Source organism: Prionailurus bengalensis, chromosome D3 (genome assembly GCF_016509475.1).
Source record: "Prionailurus bengalensis isolate Pbe53 chromosome D3, Fcat_Pben_1.1_paternal_pri, whole genome shotgun sequence".
Taxonomy (NCBI): domain Eukaryota; kingdom Metazoa; phylum Chordata; class Mammalia; order Carnivora; family Felidae; genus Prionailurus; species Prionailurus bengalensis.
Genome location: NC_057356.1, coordinates 57,553,575 through 57,571,507, shown reverse-complemented (window position 1 = coordinate 57,571,507; position 17,933 = coordinate 57,553,575). Strand labels below are relative to the sequence as shown.

General features: G+C 43.3%; 1 protein-coding gene across 15 annotated transcripts in view; it reads right to left on the bottom strand.

Moving 5' to 3' along the window:
• The window catches only part of FHOD3 (formin homology 2 domain containing 3), a 476,592-nt gene that overhangs the window by 264,720 nt on the left and 193,939 nt on the right, over positions 1-17,933 (bottom strand). For all 15 annotated transcript variants that reach the window (XM_043558633.1, XM_043558622.1, XM_043558632.1 and 12 more), the window contains exon 4: positions 5,834-5,901. In XM_043558633.1, the coding sequence (XP_043414568.1) occupies positions 5,834-5,901 (68 nt within the window). The remainder of the gene's footprint in view (positions 1-5,833; positions 5,902-17,933) is intronic.

Here is a 17,933-nt window from a genome sequence, read left to right as displayed (position 1 = left end):
AAAATATTTAGGCATCAATAAATGATATTTAAAACACTGGTTTCCAACTAGAATGAAATCAGAACGTTAACACCAACTGATCAGGGATTGTCCCTGCATTTCAGAATTTTCTACACTAGCCATACTTCAACCTGTGATCTTTTGTTTGTTTTTCTTTTTAATGCTCATTCGTCAAGGAAAACTATTCAGCTCAATGCAAAAGACCAATGGCTTGGTATTTTACACCCTTATACTCTTAAGTTCCAGAAAGAAGCCTTGCATGTAGAAAACACAAGATGACTTAAATGCAGACTACAGGTATGGGAGAAGGTGATCCAAGCCCCAGACAGTTTACGCCTGTGTAATCCATTCAATACCCAATGATGCCTGCCTGGTTTAGAGCTATTGACTACATAATATCAGCAAATGCTATTCAAAACTATCCGTGTGATGAATAAATGGCAGAAATAACATCCCTGAGAATTCAGAGTTAACACCACAGAACAAACTCAGTGAAGGAATGTGCAACAAGACCTCAACCACGTTCATTTTGTTTTTGAATTTTTTTTCTCCAAGGAAAACTTGAAACATATACAGAACAGTTGAGTGACCCTCAGGTGCCAGTCAACTCCTACCAGTCCTGTTTCCCCTACCACCCCATATTAATTTGTCTGTCTGCTGCTGCCCTATTAATTTAAAGGGAATCCCAGACATCACATCACTTAATCCATAAATACTCCAATAAGAATCTCCCAAATACAGAAACTATTTTTAAAGTTATGTACTCACAATAAAAAACTGATGCTTTAATATTACTAAATGTCCAGTCCGTGACCAAAACTCCAATTGTTTCATAAATACTGTTCTGTTTTTTACATTTTGTACCAGGATCCAAACAAGATCCACATGTGACATTCAGTTGATAAGTTTTAAAGGTCTTTTTAATTCATCTTTTTTGTTTTCCTTGAAATGTAGGTGTTTAGGAAAGTAGGTCATCTGTCCTGTAGAGTAGCCTACAGTCTGGACTTTATTCATTACACCACTGTGGGGAAGATTAGCATGTGCCTCTATCCTAGATCATTTTTAAACTGGTACTGCACAGGTGGACATGAGGAGATCCAGAGTTGGTTTTGTTGGCTTTAGCACACCACCGATGGGAGTGCGAATTCCCACGAGGAACGACACACTATCTGGCCTTATCTCTTTTCCACCATGTCAGCGCAGGCATTGATGTTCAATACCCAGATCAATTTACATAGGGCTACAAAACTGTGATATTTTAATTCTATTATTCCTCCCCATTAGCTAGAAGATTATGGTAAACAAAACTTCCGTTCAACTACCATTCCATTACCCTAAAGTTTATATAGAGAAGGGTACAATACCTAGGTATTTTATTATGTTTAGTGCAATTGTAAACCTCCTGGAAGAAAACATAGGTGGTAATTCCTTTGACAGCAGTCCTAGCAACATTTTTCTAGACATCTCCTAAGGCAAGGGAAGCACAAAAGCAAAATTAAACCATTGTGGTTATACCAAAATAAAAAGTCTTTGCACAGTGAAGAAAGCCACCAACAGAGCAAAAATGCAACCTATTAACTGGTAGAAGTTATTTATAAATGATATATCTGATAAGGGGTTAATACCCAAAATATATATAGAACCTATACAACACCAACACCAACACACACACACACACACACACACACACACACACACACACACACACACACACACACGATTTGATTTAGAAACGGGCAGATGACCTAAATAGATACTTTTCTAAAGGAGACATACAGATGGCCAACAGACACATGAAAAGATGTTCATCACGCATCATCAGGGAAATGCAAATTAAAACTATAATGAGGTATCACCTCATACCTGTCAGAATGGCTAAAATCAAAAACAAGAAATGACGGGTTGGTGAGGATGTAGAGGAAAAATGGAATCCTCGTGCACTGTGAGTTGGTACAGCCACTGTGGAAAAGAGTACGGAGTTTCCTCAAAAAATTAAAAATAGAGTTACTATATGATCCAGTAATGCCACTACATGGTATTCATCCAAAGAAAATGAAAACACTAATGCAAAAAGATATATATATACTCCTATGTTTATGGTAGCATTATTTACCATAGCCAATATATGGAAGCAACACAAGTGTCCACGGACAGATGAATGAATAAAGAAGATGTGGTATATCTACCTATATATAGACATATACATCTATATATACACATACATATATACATACAGTGGAATATTACTCAGCCATAAAAAAGAATGAGATCTTGCCATTTGCAGCAACACAGATGGATCTAGAGGCTATAATTTTAAGTGAAATCACTTGAATTTAAGAAACAAAATAGATCCAGAGTAAAAAGTATAGACTCAAATACAGACAGCTGGTGGTTGCCAGAGGAAATGTAGGTGGGGGGATGTATGAAACAGGGAAAGGGAATCAAGAGCAGTATAGATGAGCATATAAAATTGTTGAATCGTTATTTTATACACCGGAAACTAATATAACGCTGCATATTAATTATACTTGAATTTAAAAAATTTTAAAGGCAAAGGGTAAGATAAATGTGATATTCTTAAACTTTACCCTTTTTCAAAATAATCAGCTGATTCACTACCATCTTCCTAAGGTGACCTATTCATCATTATTTTTTAGTATCATTATGAACTCATCAATGCCAACTTTCCCGATGTCTTTCAATCCATTGTATTTATCATCCTTATTGATGTTGCTATTTTCCAACCACCAGTAGAAGACCCTTCAACATGCTCCTGAGTTCTTTGTTCTTTTGGCAAGAATCCTAGCAGGACCTGATACCGTCCTTGCTTTAAGGTTTTTTTTGTCTTTTTTGGGTTTTTTTAACCATTTCCTACTCCAGACTTCAAATCAGCTATTTCTCCAAGGATCTATTGTTCCTTTCAGTATCTCAACATCACAACCTTGGGGCTAGTGGTGCTTTAAGTAATAGGCTGACCATTGTTCCTAGTGTTTTTTAGTAAACTTTGAGCTGGAAATATGCTTAGTTGCTTGTTAGTTAGACAATAAACATCATGGGTTCATGCTGATACTTTCAATTAAATTCAGGAATACAGAGTTCTTAACCTCTTCTACCTTTCTATCTCCTTTTTCCTCACACACCAAGAATCTTAATGCTTAACAACTCTAAGAATGACCAAATTAGAACACATACACCAGTCTTAGAACAGCAACACAACACCAGCAGCAGCAATGGGACTATTGCAAACAGTTGACTGGGCGTGTGGTTCCTTTCGTTCTTAGAATATATCTACTCATGGGCGCCTGGGTGGCTCAGTCGGTTAAGAGGCCGACTTCACCTCAGGTCATGATCTCACGGTCCGTGAGTTCGAGCCCCGCGTCGGGCTCTGTGCTGACAGCTCAGAGCCTGGAGCCTGTTTCAGATTCTGTGTCTTCCTCTCTCTGACCCTCCCCCGTTCATGCTCTGTCTCTGTCCCAAAAATAAATAAATTAAAAAAAAAAAGAATATATCTACTCAAAGCACACAAATCACAATGTTTTAAAGTCACTTGGAATAACTGACTCCTCTCTCTTCAGTTTCTGCCACCAACTGGGTACTCAATGAGGTGAACACAGGTTTTGAAAGAAGTCAAAGCTGAACAGAACATCAGGCAGGCTGAGGGACTAAATGAATTAGGACAAGGAATGGCATGAGCCTGGCCCTCTGGTGGTACAGTGAGGGTCCAGCCCAACTGCAGCTGGGAATCTGAGTTAAAGAGAAGGATGTCATCAAAGGTAAACAAGTTTCGTTTTGTTTGGCTAAGGAACAAGGAGATACAGATGGAACTTTGGGACAATTAGTGTTTACTAAATTAGAAACCAGAAAGACTAACGACATACACATCTGCTAGAAGGTTATCCAATTCACCCATTGCTTACACAGCCCCAGATACTGTGCTTGGCCCCAAAGACTCAGTGATGAAATCCAGGGAGCTTGCAGACAGCTAGACTCAGACAAGTGCCATAAGTTCTATACTACAAGTAAGCTCAGAGAACTTCAAAGGTATTTGGAGGCACTAGAATGACTCATTTAGGGAGAAGGGCACTAGCAAGAGGAGACACCAGGAGGTCAACCAAGAGACATGGAGAGTGGATGTGGGGTGGCAACACATTATGGGATAGAAGCAATAGATCCAGGGGAAAAGGTGCAGAAAAGGAAGGGTACAGCTTGCTCCCAGAATGCACCCATGAATAGAATTTAAGATGCAGCCAAGAGTAGAGAATTGGGCAGCAGAGGCTTCCATGAGGGCTTCACATTAGACTGAGAAATTCAGATGTAATCTAGAAGGCTACATGGGACCAGCAAGAGAAGGCCTTCCTCAAACCCCTCTGGTAGAAAGAACAGACTGAGATGGAGAGAACAAAAAGCAGGCAGTGCCCATGGACAGATGTTGCCATTTTTCCAGAAGAACCAGTCTGAACCACGGTAGACCCCAAACGCAAGGTGTTTCAGAGACATTGCAGCATGAGGAGCAATGACAGGGTAGGTTCACCACCATAACTGTTGGAAGAGCCAAAAGGGTTCACGTCCAGAAATGTTAACACTGAGAAGGGACTCTGCTCTGGGAGAAGGTTAAGGGCATGACTGAACACCTTTCAGGAACAACGGGATGAGAATGTGCAGATGGGATGGATTGTTGGCCTTCTTGCCAGTCCCCTCTCAGGAAGACATCCATGAAGGGGAAGTGCCACTCTGGCAGAACTATCACTGACAGGGGTGCCTGGGTGGCTCCGTCAGTTAAGCATCTGACTGTGGCTCAGATCACGATCTCATGGTGTGTGAGTTTGAGCCCCGTGTCAGGCTCTGTGCTGACAGCTCAGAGCCTGGAGCCTGCTTTGGATTCTGTGTCTCCCTCTCTCTCTGTCCCTCCCCGACTTGTGCTCCATCTCTCTCAAAAATAAATATTAAAAAAATAAAAATAAAAAAAACTATCACTGACAAAATTTTTTAAGAATATGGCTAAGACAGGAACTGAAGAGAAGAGGGATATACCCTAGGAATATACAGACACTCAGTGCACGTGCTACCTCCTGACTCTGCCAGACAGCAGTCTCCCCCTCCTCTCCTGGCTCTGTCCCTCTCTCCTCTTGGCTGCTCACAAGTGAGAGTCTCTCAACTTGCCTGCTCCCCTGTCCTGGCCTTCTTCACTAGGCCCAGGACTTTCTCAAGGCAGGGGAAGAGGGAAGGCTTAGGAATAAAGGATAAAATGGACCCTGCATGTGTGCACAAGGGACACATCCACAGCAGCATGGTTTCTAAAATAGCCAACATTGGGAATAAACCAACAGAAGAGTGAACAAAGCCAATTATGCTTTATTCATACAATAGACGACTCAGAGCTACGTCAGTCATGCCTACATCTATCCCGTTTTCACTAAATAAGCTGGAGTATGATCCATGCAGCATAATATGTATGAAGTTAACAAAGGATATACATACTCTTGGTGAATATTCACCAACAGCATGGAAAAATGGATACAGAGGGGGCCTGGGGTGGGAGGAAGATGGTTAGTACTGGGGACAACGCAAGACCTCAATTATATCTGCAGTAGGTTTTTCTTTTTAAAAGTCTGAAGTCAGCATGGAAAAACATGATTTGGTAAAGTCGTCTTTACTTATGTTTGAAATATTTAATAGGGTAAAAATAGTCTCAACTGAGACTCTGACCTAATTGACATTTTAATCGAAAGGAACTTTTCTTTCTGTAACCAGTAAGAGGCAGAAATAGGTTTGTATCTGATTCCATAAGCAATACAAAAACAGGACCTGTGAGCACACGTGTCTTCTTTTTTACCTGAAATATCTGCTTCAGGGAGAAAAGGGCCCTTCTTAAATCTCGCCCACTGGAGTTGTACAGTTTTTCTGAAATAAAAAACATAACATATAAAATTAATTAAACTGACGCAATCAAGGGTAAAGACACAGAGAGAACACGAACAATGAACAGAATGTCCACTGCAGAGGTGAGGGGACTGGATCCAGTTAAGATACAGACCTCACCTCAGATGGTACAAGGAACAGTCCAGGCTGCTACAGGTGGCCGGAAGAGGGGATGAGTGAGTTTTAGAGACCAACACCCCACGTGCACCCTCAGCCACCACCCTCCCTCTCTCCAGACTTCTAGTCCCAGCTGTTTGTAGACCACTGTACTCGATAGCCAACTATATCCGGCAAATGAACACAGTCATGATGGAATGCATCCTCCCCCCTCCCTCCTTCCTGGCCTCACAGCCCCAGCACCACTGTGCTTTCTGCAGCTGGGCTCAGCTTTGAGGAACCTCTTCTTCCTGGGATCTAACGGTCAAGGGCCTTAAAGATCCAAGGGCAGCACAGGACGCTGTGCTGGATTAAGGACTGGATGTCTTGGTGATGGCCCTCTAAGCAGCCTCTGCTCTGCCTGCTCCTGGGCTCTCACTCATGTTCAAGAACAGGTCTGGCCCTGAGCCAGACAGACAGAGGAGCCCTGTGTCAGGCTTCTCTGGCTCAAGATGCAGGCCAACTCCTACAACCCCCGTGTTCCCCTCAGTCATATTTAACACATTCTCGTTAGGTCAGGCCCAGCGAATAAGGAGGTGACCCCAACCTAACACCCAACCTCCAGAGGTCCCAACATGACAGGAAGATGAATGAATATGCCACAATTACTAGTTAGCCAGCGGAGGAGAGCTGCAAAGTGCCGAGGGCACATAGGAGGAGGGGAGAAACCAGTTATCCCGGTCTACACAGAAGGCCTGGGAGTGCAGAGTACTCAGCTTCACACAACTCAAGTGTGGCCCTGACCCATGTGATTCCGCTGGCAGGTCAGGTTCCTCACATCGGGCACCAGGCTTTCCCAATACACAGCACCCAACATGTATTTCCTGAGTGTCTGCCAGGAACTGTTCTAGGCACCAGGTAGTGAAGAGTGAACTTAATAAGAGCAACAACTAAGCAGTCAGCCTGCATTTCAAAGCTGGTGTCACCACCTACTTGGGAGATGACCTTGAACAAAGTAGTCTACTTTTAAGTCTTGGATTTCCTGGTCTATAAAATGAGAACAGGTAACAATAGACTTAGAGGATGAAAGTTTTGTGTTATGCCAAACACTGATAGGACAAAGGGAGATACCAAAGCATTTAAAACGTTAAGAATAAAGTAGTCAATAGCAGTGTTATTCTGGTGGCTGGCCACTCTGAGCTTCAATTTCAGCATATGGGGGGCAATGCCCAGAATCACATTCTCTGCTTATGTCATAGACTTGAGTGGAAGGCCATGGAATACACAGGTCTAAAAGAGTTGGCAGAAGTCTGCTCATGAGAAGAATATTCCCATTTTGCACAGTAGCTCTGAAAGTGAATAGGCTCCCACTTTAGATTCAGAAGGATGTAGGGCAGGTGGGACTCAGCAATTATGGTGGTAACTTCCCCTAAAGGCCTCCCCACAGACATCTTGACCTCTTCCCATCCACTTTCCAGACCAAGGCCAGAAGGATTGGGTGACCACCTGATGATATCACCGCTCCTATTTAAACCCTTCAATGGCTGCCCCTGCACGGAGAATGAAACCCAAGATCCTCTGTATGACCCATCAAGCCCTTGATCATGCAGCCTTGGCCGCCTCCCTCACTGCGTTGCAGACACTGGTTTTCTCCAGGCAACTTGGGCAGGGGTCAGGTTCCTCCAGACTCAAAACCTATGAAGACACCCAGTAAGTGGCAGAGGCTAGATTACATCAGATTGGGAGGTCTGTGGTGTCTGACCCCAAGGCCTTCTCATTGTTTGACCACCATGGAATCTACCACATCTATACAACATACAGTTGATGATCACTTATTATGAAGAGTTTTGATTAAGAGAGTATGCATTGTCTTCCTAAAAACAAGTATCTGAGGAAACTCTAGAGGAATCAACCACCCCTAAAATGAACATCTAGTTTATCATAGACCCTAAGACATGAAGCCCAGGCAACTTTAAAGTTGACCTCTAAAATGTCTGCATGGCCTCAAAATACATTAAATAATAAATAAATGGAGTTAACTGCATCACCCCTGGGTCTGGTCCTCGGGACGATCACTTGTTCAGTTTCCACAGCTAACATCTCAGATTTCTCAAAGTTTGGGTTTTGCCACTACCACTTCTAATAAATAAGAACAAATCTATCAGATGCAAGTATGGGGCTATAGAAATGAAGAAGAAGGGCAGATTTATCTTATCCAGGAAGAGGATCAGAAGACAGAGTCAATTCCAAGTACCTCTTTATAAGGTGGTAAGGCTCGCGGTAGACTTTCTTGCATATATACCACTAGGTAAACAGCAGAAATAGTCTTAAGTGAATTCACACTATCACAGAGCCTCCTTTAGTTACCAATGATCTGTCCTGGCTTCTGATTCATGTGAATGAAAATGATGGTTAGTTGTGTTCAGGTTGTTAAGGTTTTAGTACTTGGTATGATAGTCAAAGTCAGGTAAAAAAAAAAATCAAATTTAGCTGAAAATGACAATATTTTGTTGAGGATTTTTTACATCTATATTCATGAAGCATATTGATGTGTATGTAGTTTTGTTTCCTTTTAATGGTGCTGATGTTGAGGCAATGCTGATCTCATGAGTTGGGAGTATTCCCTCCTCTTCGACTTTCAGAGCAAGTCTGTATAGAGTTGGTATTATATATTCCTTAAATGTTTGGCAGAATTCTCCAGTGATGCTACCTGGGCCAAGAGTTCTCCTTATTGGAAGGTTTTCAAATATGAATTCAATCTCTTCAATTAGTATAAGGCTCTTCTATTTCTTCTTGAATGAACTTTAATAATTTGTATCTTTCAAGGAATGTTTTCCAATTCACCTAAGTTGTTCAATGTATGGGCATAAAGTTGTTCATAATATTCCCGATCATCCTTTTGACTTTAGCAATCTCCTCTCTTATTCCTGTTATTAGTAATCTGTGTCTTTCTTCCCTTTAACTTGGTCTGGCTAAAGATATATCACATTTTATTGCTCTTTTCAAGCAACTTTTGATTTCATTGTTCTTTCCTTTCCTAATTTTTATATCATTTTCCTCCTTCTGCTTGCTTTTGGCCTAATTTGTTCATTTTTCCTACTTTCTTAAGGTGGAAATTGAAACGACTGATTTGAAACCTTTCTTCTTTTCTAATGTAAGTAGTTATTGCTATAAACATCTCCCTAAGCACAGCTTTGGCTACACTCTGCAAAATTTGATACACTGTTTTTGTTTTAATTCAGTTCAAAATTGAATGAATGATGAGTATTTCATTCCACTCAAAATGTGTTAGTTTGTTTGTTTACACCTATGGCTTATTTAGAAGTACACTGTTTAACTTCCAAATATTTAGGAATTTTCCAAGTATCTTTTTGTTACCGATTTCTAGTTTCTTTTTTTAACAAGATGATAAGAACTTTTTATTTTGCCTTTCTTCATTTCTCAAACTTACATAAGAGAGTATATCACCCTCCTTTTTTTTGGAATTTTTAAAAACATTTAGATTCGAGTTAGTTAACATATAGTGTAGTATTGGTTTCAGGAGAATTTAATGATTCATTGCTTACACATAACACCCAGTGCTCATCCCAAGAAGTTGCCCTCTTTTTGTTCAAGTTTATTTTGAGAGAGAGAGTCTGCACGTGAGGAGGGAGGGGCAGAGAGAGGGGACGAGATAGAATCCCAAGTGGGCTCTACACTGTCAGAATGCATCCCAATGCGGGGCTCAAACCCACAAACCCTGAGATCATGACCTGAGCAGAAACCAAGAGGTGGACGCTCAACCAACTGAGCCACCCAGGCACCCTCAATAAGTGCCCTCTTTAATGCTCATCCCCCCCCACCCACCTTCCCTCCAGCAATCCTCAGTTTGCTGTCTACATTTAAGAGTCTCTTATAGCTTGCCTCCATCTTTATCTTTTCTCCCCCTCCCCTATGTCCATCTGCTTTGTTTCTTAAATTCCACATGAGTGAAATCATATGATTTGTCTCACTGTCTTTGACTGACTTTGCTTAGCATAATACACTCAAGTTCCATCCATGTTGTTGCAAATAGCAAGATTTCATTTTTGTTAATCACTGAGTAATATTTCATTGTATATTGATAAACCGCATCTTCTTTATCCATTCATCCATCAATGGCTATTTGGCCTCCTTCCATACCTTGGCTATTGTTGATAGCACTGCTATGAACATTGGAGGGCATGGGTCCCTTCAAATCAGCATTTTGGTATCCTTTGGATAAATACCTAGTAACGCCACTGATGGGTCGCAGGGTAATTCTTTTTTTTTTTTTTTTTTTTTTTTTTTAACTTTTTGAGGAACCTCCATACTTTTTTCCAGAGCGGCTGCACCAGTTTCATTCCCACCAACAGTGCAAAAGGGTTCCCCTTTCTTGGCATCCTCACCATCTGTTGTTTCCTCAGTTGTTAATTGTAGCGGTTCTGACAGGTACGAGGTGGTATCTCAGTGGTCACTTTTGGTTAGTATTTGCATGGTGTAGAGTTTCTCGTAGTTATAGTTGCAATTGTTTTTATCTAGTCTGATAACCTCTCTTTTAGTTGATACGCATCCACCACATATTTTTAGCATCTAGGACATCACAAAGGACTCTGTGGTGGCACTAGAACAGAAGACCTCAGGGGGGCCTGATGGTGCCTTCCACCCTTTGATGAGAAACATGCTTGTACAAATGCCAAAAATATCTTTTAGTGGTGCCAAAAAACTTTTTTTTTTGCCAAGTCTCTCTTAATTAAAACAAACCATAATTTCTATTTGAAAAGTCTATTTCAATTGTCCTTAATTAAAAAATAAGACTATTTATAGTTATTAACTTTATTCATTCATTCAGCTTTGTTTGGAATAATTATTTAATGAAATAGAAAAGTTCCCAAATAATTCTTTAATGCCAGAGAATTCTCACTACAAACTTCAGAGAAAGATTCACATATTTTAATGTAGTTTTGCCTTTTTAATAACAAATCTCAAAAGATCAGCCATCTTATTTAAGAATATTACATATTTTGGCTGAAATGTCCTTTAAAGGGCAAAGTGTTTTTATTCCATATGTTAAAAGCACTCCATGAGGTCTAGACCAGAAATTCTTCCAATCTGGCATCTGTTAAATTGTAGTTTTTTGTTTTTTTTTTAACCATTCATGGAAGTGATTAGCAGTGATGTTTCACTTTTATGGACCAAGGTATCTTCTCCCCAAGTACTGTAAAACCTTTTTTGTTTTTTCTATGCAACTGATATTTTTACAAATGTCATCCATCGGTCTCTATAACATGAAAACACGGAAATCCTCACCACTGTGGTTGAAATTAAAAGGACCAATTAGTTATCCCAAGAGGTATTACTCTGATTTTGATAAGATCATTTATATTGCCTTTCTTAAAGCACCAAGATCATGGGGTAAAATGAAATTACAGTGCTTAATTAAAACTCAAAATTGCCCTCTATTTTTAAAACATAGTGATACCAGATAGCCTCTATACTCATCCTAACATGTTCTATTGTTTCTTCACATACATTTTAGGAGACACCAGTGTTTACCTAGAACAAATAGGATTAGGAACCAAGCACATTTGTAAGTGACATACAGGCATACATTGGCGATATCCCAAGTTCAATTCCCAAACAATGCAATCAAGTAACTATCACAATAAAGCAAGTCAAGAGAATTTTTTGGTTTCCCAGTGCATATACAAGTTACGTTGACACTATACTATCATCTATTGAGTGTGCAATATTACATCTAAAAAAAACAATGTACATATCTTAATTTAAAAATAACTTTATTGCTAAAAAGCTAACCATCTGAGCTTTCAGCAAACAGTGATCTCTGATTCCAAATCAATGTAATAGATGTAACAATAAACAAGTTTGAAATATTGTGAGAATTACCAAAATATGACAGAGACATGAAGCGAGCAAATGCTGTTGAAAAAATGGCACCAATAGACTTGCTTGACACAGGGTTGCCATAAAACTTTCAATTAGTGAAGAAAATCGTACCATCTGCCAAGTGCAATCATGTGCAATAAAATGAGGCATGCCTATATCCTTTATCACATTGAGAGGCACACACAGCTCCTGCTGGCACAGATATTGGGCTCAAACCAGTGACTACTGATAGCCTTTTGGTGTCATTCAAGAGCAGCCCACACAGGCCAAAGGAGAAGCACTCCTTCCTACCACCCAGGTCCCAGCTTCCTCGATTCAGGGCTACCCATGCCACGGGAGGCATGGGCTCGAGCTTTAACTGCTGGCCACTCTCTGGAGTTCAAGAAACTAAGTGTTCTATTTGTGTCACATCCAGGCCACACCATACGGGAAGTCAGACTCACCATGGTTGTGCAGGCCTCCCTTTCAAGTTAGACTAGAGTGTGCAGGGCTCACCTAGGAATACGACTGGCCTGGTAGCTTCTCGAGGGTATGTCTGACATAGCTCCTGGATGCATCCACATCAATCACTCCTCCTTTAGAAGCAGCAGTCTATGCAGAATTCAGGTGTGAGTCTTAATCGGGGCTTACAGGAGTACACGCAAGGCTTCCTTACAGAGGGGTGACTGAGAACCGTGGCACTCCCTTGCTCTGCCCTCCGTGTCCACAGCATCTGCTCTCTGTGTGCATCCTCATGCATGCACATCCATGTGCACACTGGGCTTCAGCCTATGAAGGAGGAAACAGAGCTCGGAGGTCCTCTTACTATCCCACACACCCAATCCACTGTGCAGACTGTTCTAATGGGTCCCAAATCCCGAGAGGGAATTTCATACATCCCTACTACCTGAAAGTCAGCTAACACAAAAGAGAGAGGGCATCAAATGTAGAGCAGGGAGAGAGGCCCAGAGCCCACCCTATGCCAGCAAGAGGGCAGCTCCAGAGGCTTCTTCCAGGAGTTCACAGAGCCTCTCTCCCTTTTCCTCTTTGTCCGCCTACATTGTGAACACATGTTAAAGAGCATGCAGCCTCTACTGGGGAGGATGGGGGTACAAGAGAAGACAGATCTGGCTGCCCCAGACTCAGCTTAAGAGTCCTAAGTCAGAGCACTGGGGAAGAAGATGCCCATGTAAAAAGTGGCAAGTATCAAAAAAAAAAAAAAAAACAAAACATGTCAACTCAAAACTGAAACCTTAGTGTAAAAAGGAGGGCTGGGTTCAGATTGGAGTCCAGAAGATTTGCCATTCTCACCAAGCTTGGAGACAGCCAGGTGGGAGGTATGCAAAGAGGAACCCCGCCTTCCATCAGCATGGCCCCAAGGGTGGACAGAAGTCTTGAGAGCTCTGGTGGCAGAAGGTCCCATGGGAGAGGCCAGGCCAGCTCCAGTAGTGAGCAAGGCTGTAATGGGCCAATGATGCATCCATTCTTATTAAAGTCAAGTACAGCCCGTGGTTGGCCAATATGTGTTTATTCTCCACCTTCTTCCAAACTCAATCTGCCCAGGATGCAGTCATTTGTATAGCACTAGCCTTTGAGTGAAAGACTATTTTGAGCCTCCATTTGGTGGGGAAAGGAGGCATCAGCAGAATAACCACCCCTATCTTTTCTCTCCATAATTCATGCCTTTTAAAATGAAACCTGTTCCTTTAAGAGACACAATTAATGTATCATACTTTAAACCAGCTTACAATAATGAGCCGAGGGCAAATTAATTAAAGGCCGTTAGGGACCATTCCTGTTCCATCACTGGGAAGGAAAGCTGCATGGCCCACAAACATCAGTGCTGACAGGCACAGCCAGAGAGTTCCTGTGCTGCCTGCTCAGCCAAGAGCACAGGGACGAAAACCTCGTGTGAGGAAAGCAGACCAGGACGTTAGAATGAATCAATAAAAAGGAGGGGGGAGGGGAGGAAGGGAGAGAGAGAACCTATTTAAGTTAGGGACAGAATGTGGAGGGGAGGAACCCAAGGCATCTGTGAGTGTGACAAGGGAAGTAGGAAAATGAAAGATCATTCTAGAACATCATGCTTCAAGACCCATAAAAATCACTGACTTAGGGCTAATAATTTCAGCACCCTTCTCTCACCAAGTGCCAAACACATTAAGCAAGCGTTCTATGGGAGAGCTTGGACCAAGACCCAGGAGGCCCTCCTCTGCACAGAGTAACAAGATAGTAAGTTTCCTCTTAACCTTGGGCTGCCACAGGGGTGGTTCAGTCAGTTGAGCGTCTGACTTCGGCTGAGGTCATGATCTCACAGTTCGTGAGTTCAAGCCCCACATCAGGCCCACTTCTGTCAGTTTGGGACCTGCTTTGGATCCTCTGTCCCCCCCTCTCTCTGCCTCTTCCCTACTCTCTTTCTCAAAAATAACCATTTTTTTAAAACTTAAAAATAAAACCTTGGGCTGCCACAAAAGACATCATACCAAGAAGATTTATTCATAGACAAAATGCTCACACCTCCATTTAAAACTCCGTTGGCACCAGCTACAGAGAACACAGCCATCGTGATTTTTCAGACGGAGCGAAGAGAAGCGACCCAGGCATTGGCTGGGTGACATTGGCTTTTCAGAGCCACCCATCGGCGCGCTAGTGAGGAACTCTGCAAAGTGACACAAGACCGCCTGCAGAAGTCGCTGGCCAGGCTGACGTTACGCCCCGTTTCCCCAGCAAGTCTGCAGGCCCAAGCACCCATCAGCACTGAGTGAGTCCAAAGAATTCCACTCTGGCCATTCTTCCCATGACTTTCAATGTGCCACTGACACACTGATAACCATCAAATAAAACCCACTTCAACCCGCAAGTGTTGCTTCCTTAGAATGTGTTGATACTTAAAAAAAACCAAAGTGGCATAGTAGAAAATTTGCCAGGGAACACACTGATACTTTAGAAATCATCTTTTTCCAGCAACGTATAAACTTTTCAAAGTCATGGTTTCATTGGTAAGTTATATACAGGTCATCAACAACGTTCATGTCAGAGGGTACAAGTACTTCCCGTGGGCCTCCCAGACATTGTGTGGACCACGGCTTCTCAGCCTGATCTAACCCAGCATCTTTATTTCACAGGTGAAGAAACTAAGACCTGAGGGGTATGGGGTTGCTGGTCCCAGCACTGGGATTGGAGGCCCTACGCAGCGGGGCAGGGGAAGGAACTGAGAAGGGCTTGTAGACATGGAACTAGCTGTGTGTTCTGTTTGTACAATAAAAATAAACTGGGCCACAGAAACTCATGTCCTAATCATGACATTCATGTCACTGTGTAAAATGAGAAAACTCACACACATACAAAAGCAAGGACTTCTGTTCTGGCCATCGGTTCTGAGAAGTGAGTGGTGGTGATGATGGTGAGGAGGGATGCATGAGGGCACCCCCCCCCACCACCGAGGCAGCCCATTCAACCTAAAGAGGCTACAAGCAAATGATAGCGAGGTTGTGAGTCCTGAGCAGACAGAAGACGGCTCAAGGCCACCTTATTAAACCCAAATTCCCTTGGAGTGTTATCACAGTGTAAATATTCATGTCACGTAATCTTTATACGAATCCTTTATTGCTTCTCTACTAAGCAGATGTTATGCTGAGCAGCAGGGTGTCCAAGGTGGAGGAAGACGGTCTCAGCCATCAAGAGCGGAGTAAGGGAGACAGATGCCCCCAAATAATGCCAAGGCTATGTGAGAACCTGATGGTGATGCTAAGGGACCACCAAGGAAGGACAGGCAACACCTGTGCCCCCTGAGGCTAGGGAGCAGATTCAAAAGAGGTGACACTGAACAAACTTCGAGGACTAAAAGTTAACCCCAGTGAGAAGCGCGGTGCAGAGGGGAACCCAAGGAAGAGAAGAGAGCAGGTGGGAAGCCTGGATGCTGCAGAAGGAAGCACTAGGTTCCAAAAGCACAAAGCACTCCGGCAGGCTGTGGCTGTGAGGCCGGAGACAAGGAGAGTCCTCGCAGAGGGGGGCTCATGCTGCCAACACCGTCACACGTCTCTCAGGCAGGGACGGAGGGCTCCGGAAGAATTTCCAAGCAGGAAGGAATCTACTGACACCAATTTTTATCAAGCTCACTGCCAGCACAGGCAGCCAGGGCAGAGGAAGTGGAATGGGGAGTGGGTAGGAGCTGAAAAGCAAGTAAAAGGTCGCCTGAGCAAGGGATGGTAGGTGGGGACAAGCAAGTGGGAATGGCGAGGAGGGGTTGATGTGGGAGTGATCTAGGGACAGAGCTGAATGTGGGCTGAGATGGGTGAAGGACCCCCAGATCTCCAGCTTGCCTACCAGGCTCATGGGGAGACCACTTCCACAGACATGGGACACTATAGGCAATCGCTGCAAGCGAGCAGTGCCTCTGCCCCGACATGGACCCCCCCAGGACAGCTGAATACCATCCTGGAATCTCCGGGGTCAGAAGAGGCCACACGCTCCAGCCTTCAAGCCCTGGCCTGGACCATGGCTTCCCTGCTTCCTCCACCTCGCCCCTCGCCAGCCACCTCCTCCCGATGACAACCTCCTGCATCTCCCAAACCCTCTGAGAACCCCTAGTATTCACCTATATTGTGATGCCTGTCACGCAGGGCCCCCTTCAAGTGGCAAACAGCTTCCAAGGAGCTGTTGACTAAGGAGGCTGCTCCAGACTTAAAAATCAGGTGACCGAGTGCACGTTTGGCTGCTTGCCCGCCATCACCATCGCCATCTGCCCAGCTCCACACGCCTTCCTGCTTGTTACATTGGGAGTCACTGTGCCCCTTCCTCATGGTCAGAAGGTGGTCCAGGCAGAGCCAGGTACCTTCACTTCCAACTTCATTTGTAGGCAACTGTTTCTCCCTCTGAATTTTAGAGAGCCGGCTAGCTTTTGGCCCCCAGGGAAGCACACTTCTGTCTGTTCCTATCTTCGCTTTCACAAAAGTGTCCCTTCTCAGATGCAAAAAGGCCGGATCAGCCACTGCAAGACACTTAAGATGTGCCTTCCTGGCTCAGTCAGTTAAGAATCAAACTTTGGGCTCAGGTCATGATCTCACAGTTCGTGAGTTTAAACCCCACATTGGCTTGTCTGCTGTCATCTCTGAGCCTGCTTGGGATCCTCAGTCCCCCCGCCCCCCACTCTCTGCCCCTCCCCAATTCATGCTCTCCCTCCCTCTTAAAAATAAACATTAAAAAAAAATTTTTTTAACGTGACTTCTTTTCTCCCCAGTATCAAAGAATGTAGAGACAGAAGGATCCACAAACATGCAGTCCCACCAGTCCTTGGAGAAGCTGAGCCCCTTGACCAATCCAGAGAACCCCCTAGGAGGCAAGAGGGGTCAGCACTTTGACAGTGCCCCTCTAAAAAGGCTGCTGACCCGGGGGTAATGAGATCATTATCATCTGAAAAGCAGCACCAACACCCTGAGGCAAGCAGTGCTGTGAAAAACAGGTGACGGGGACCTTTTACTTCAGAGGTCACTTCAGAACTCATTGGCCCACACCTCTGCCTCTCTAATAAATGGCTTGGCTGTCTGCCCCCCTGCTTTCTTCCTCTCCTCTCCTGCTACATCTTCTTCCTTTGTGCTCATTAGGAATCTGGAGAACCTCAAGATATTTTATTTACAAGCTTGTATCATTCCCTTTCTTTTCAAATTCAGTTAAGACATTTAGATGTATGTTCTTCCAAAGTTACATATATTTCTCTTTCTAGTTCTCTTTTCTTAAGGTTTTATTTTTATTTATTTTTGAGAGAGACAGAGCATGGGCAAGGGAAGGAGACACAGAATCCAAAGCAGGTTCCAGGCTCTGAGCTGTCAGCACAGAGCCTGATGTGGGGCTCCAACTCACGAACATTTAGATCATGACCTGAACCGAAGTCGATTGCTTAACCGACTAAATCACCCAGGTGCCCTTCTTTCTAGTTCTCTTTTAGTAACAAGGAAACCACAGCGCTAAGCTGATTTTGCTGGAGTGGAGGGTGTTTTTCTCCTGAGCTGGCCACAACATAATGGCAGTCACTGCCC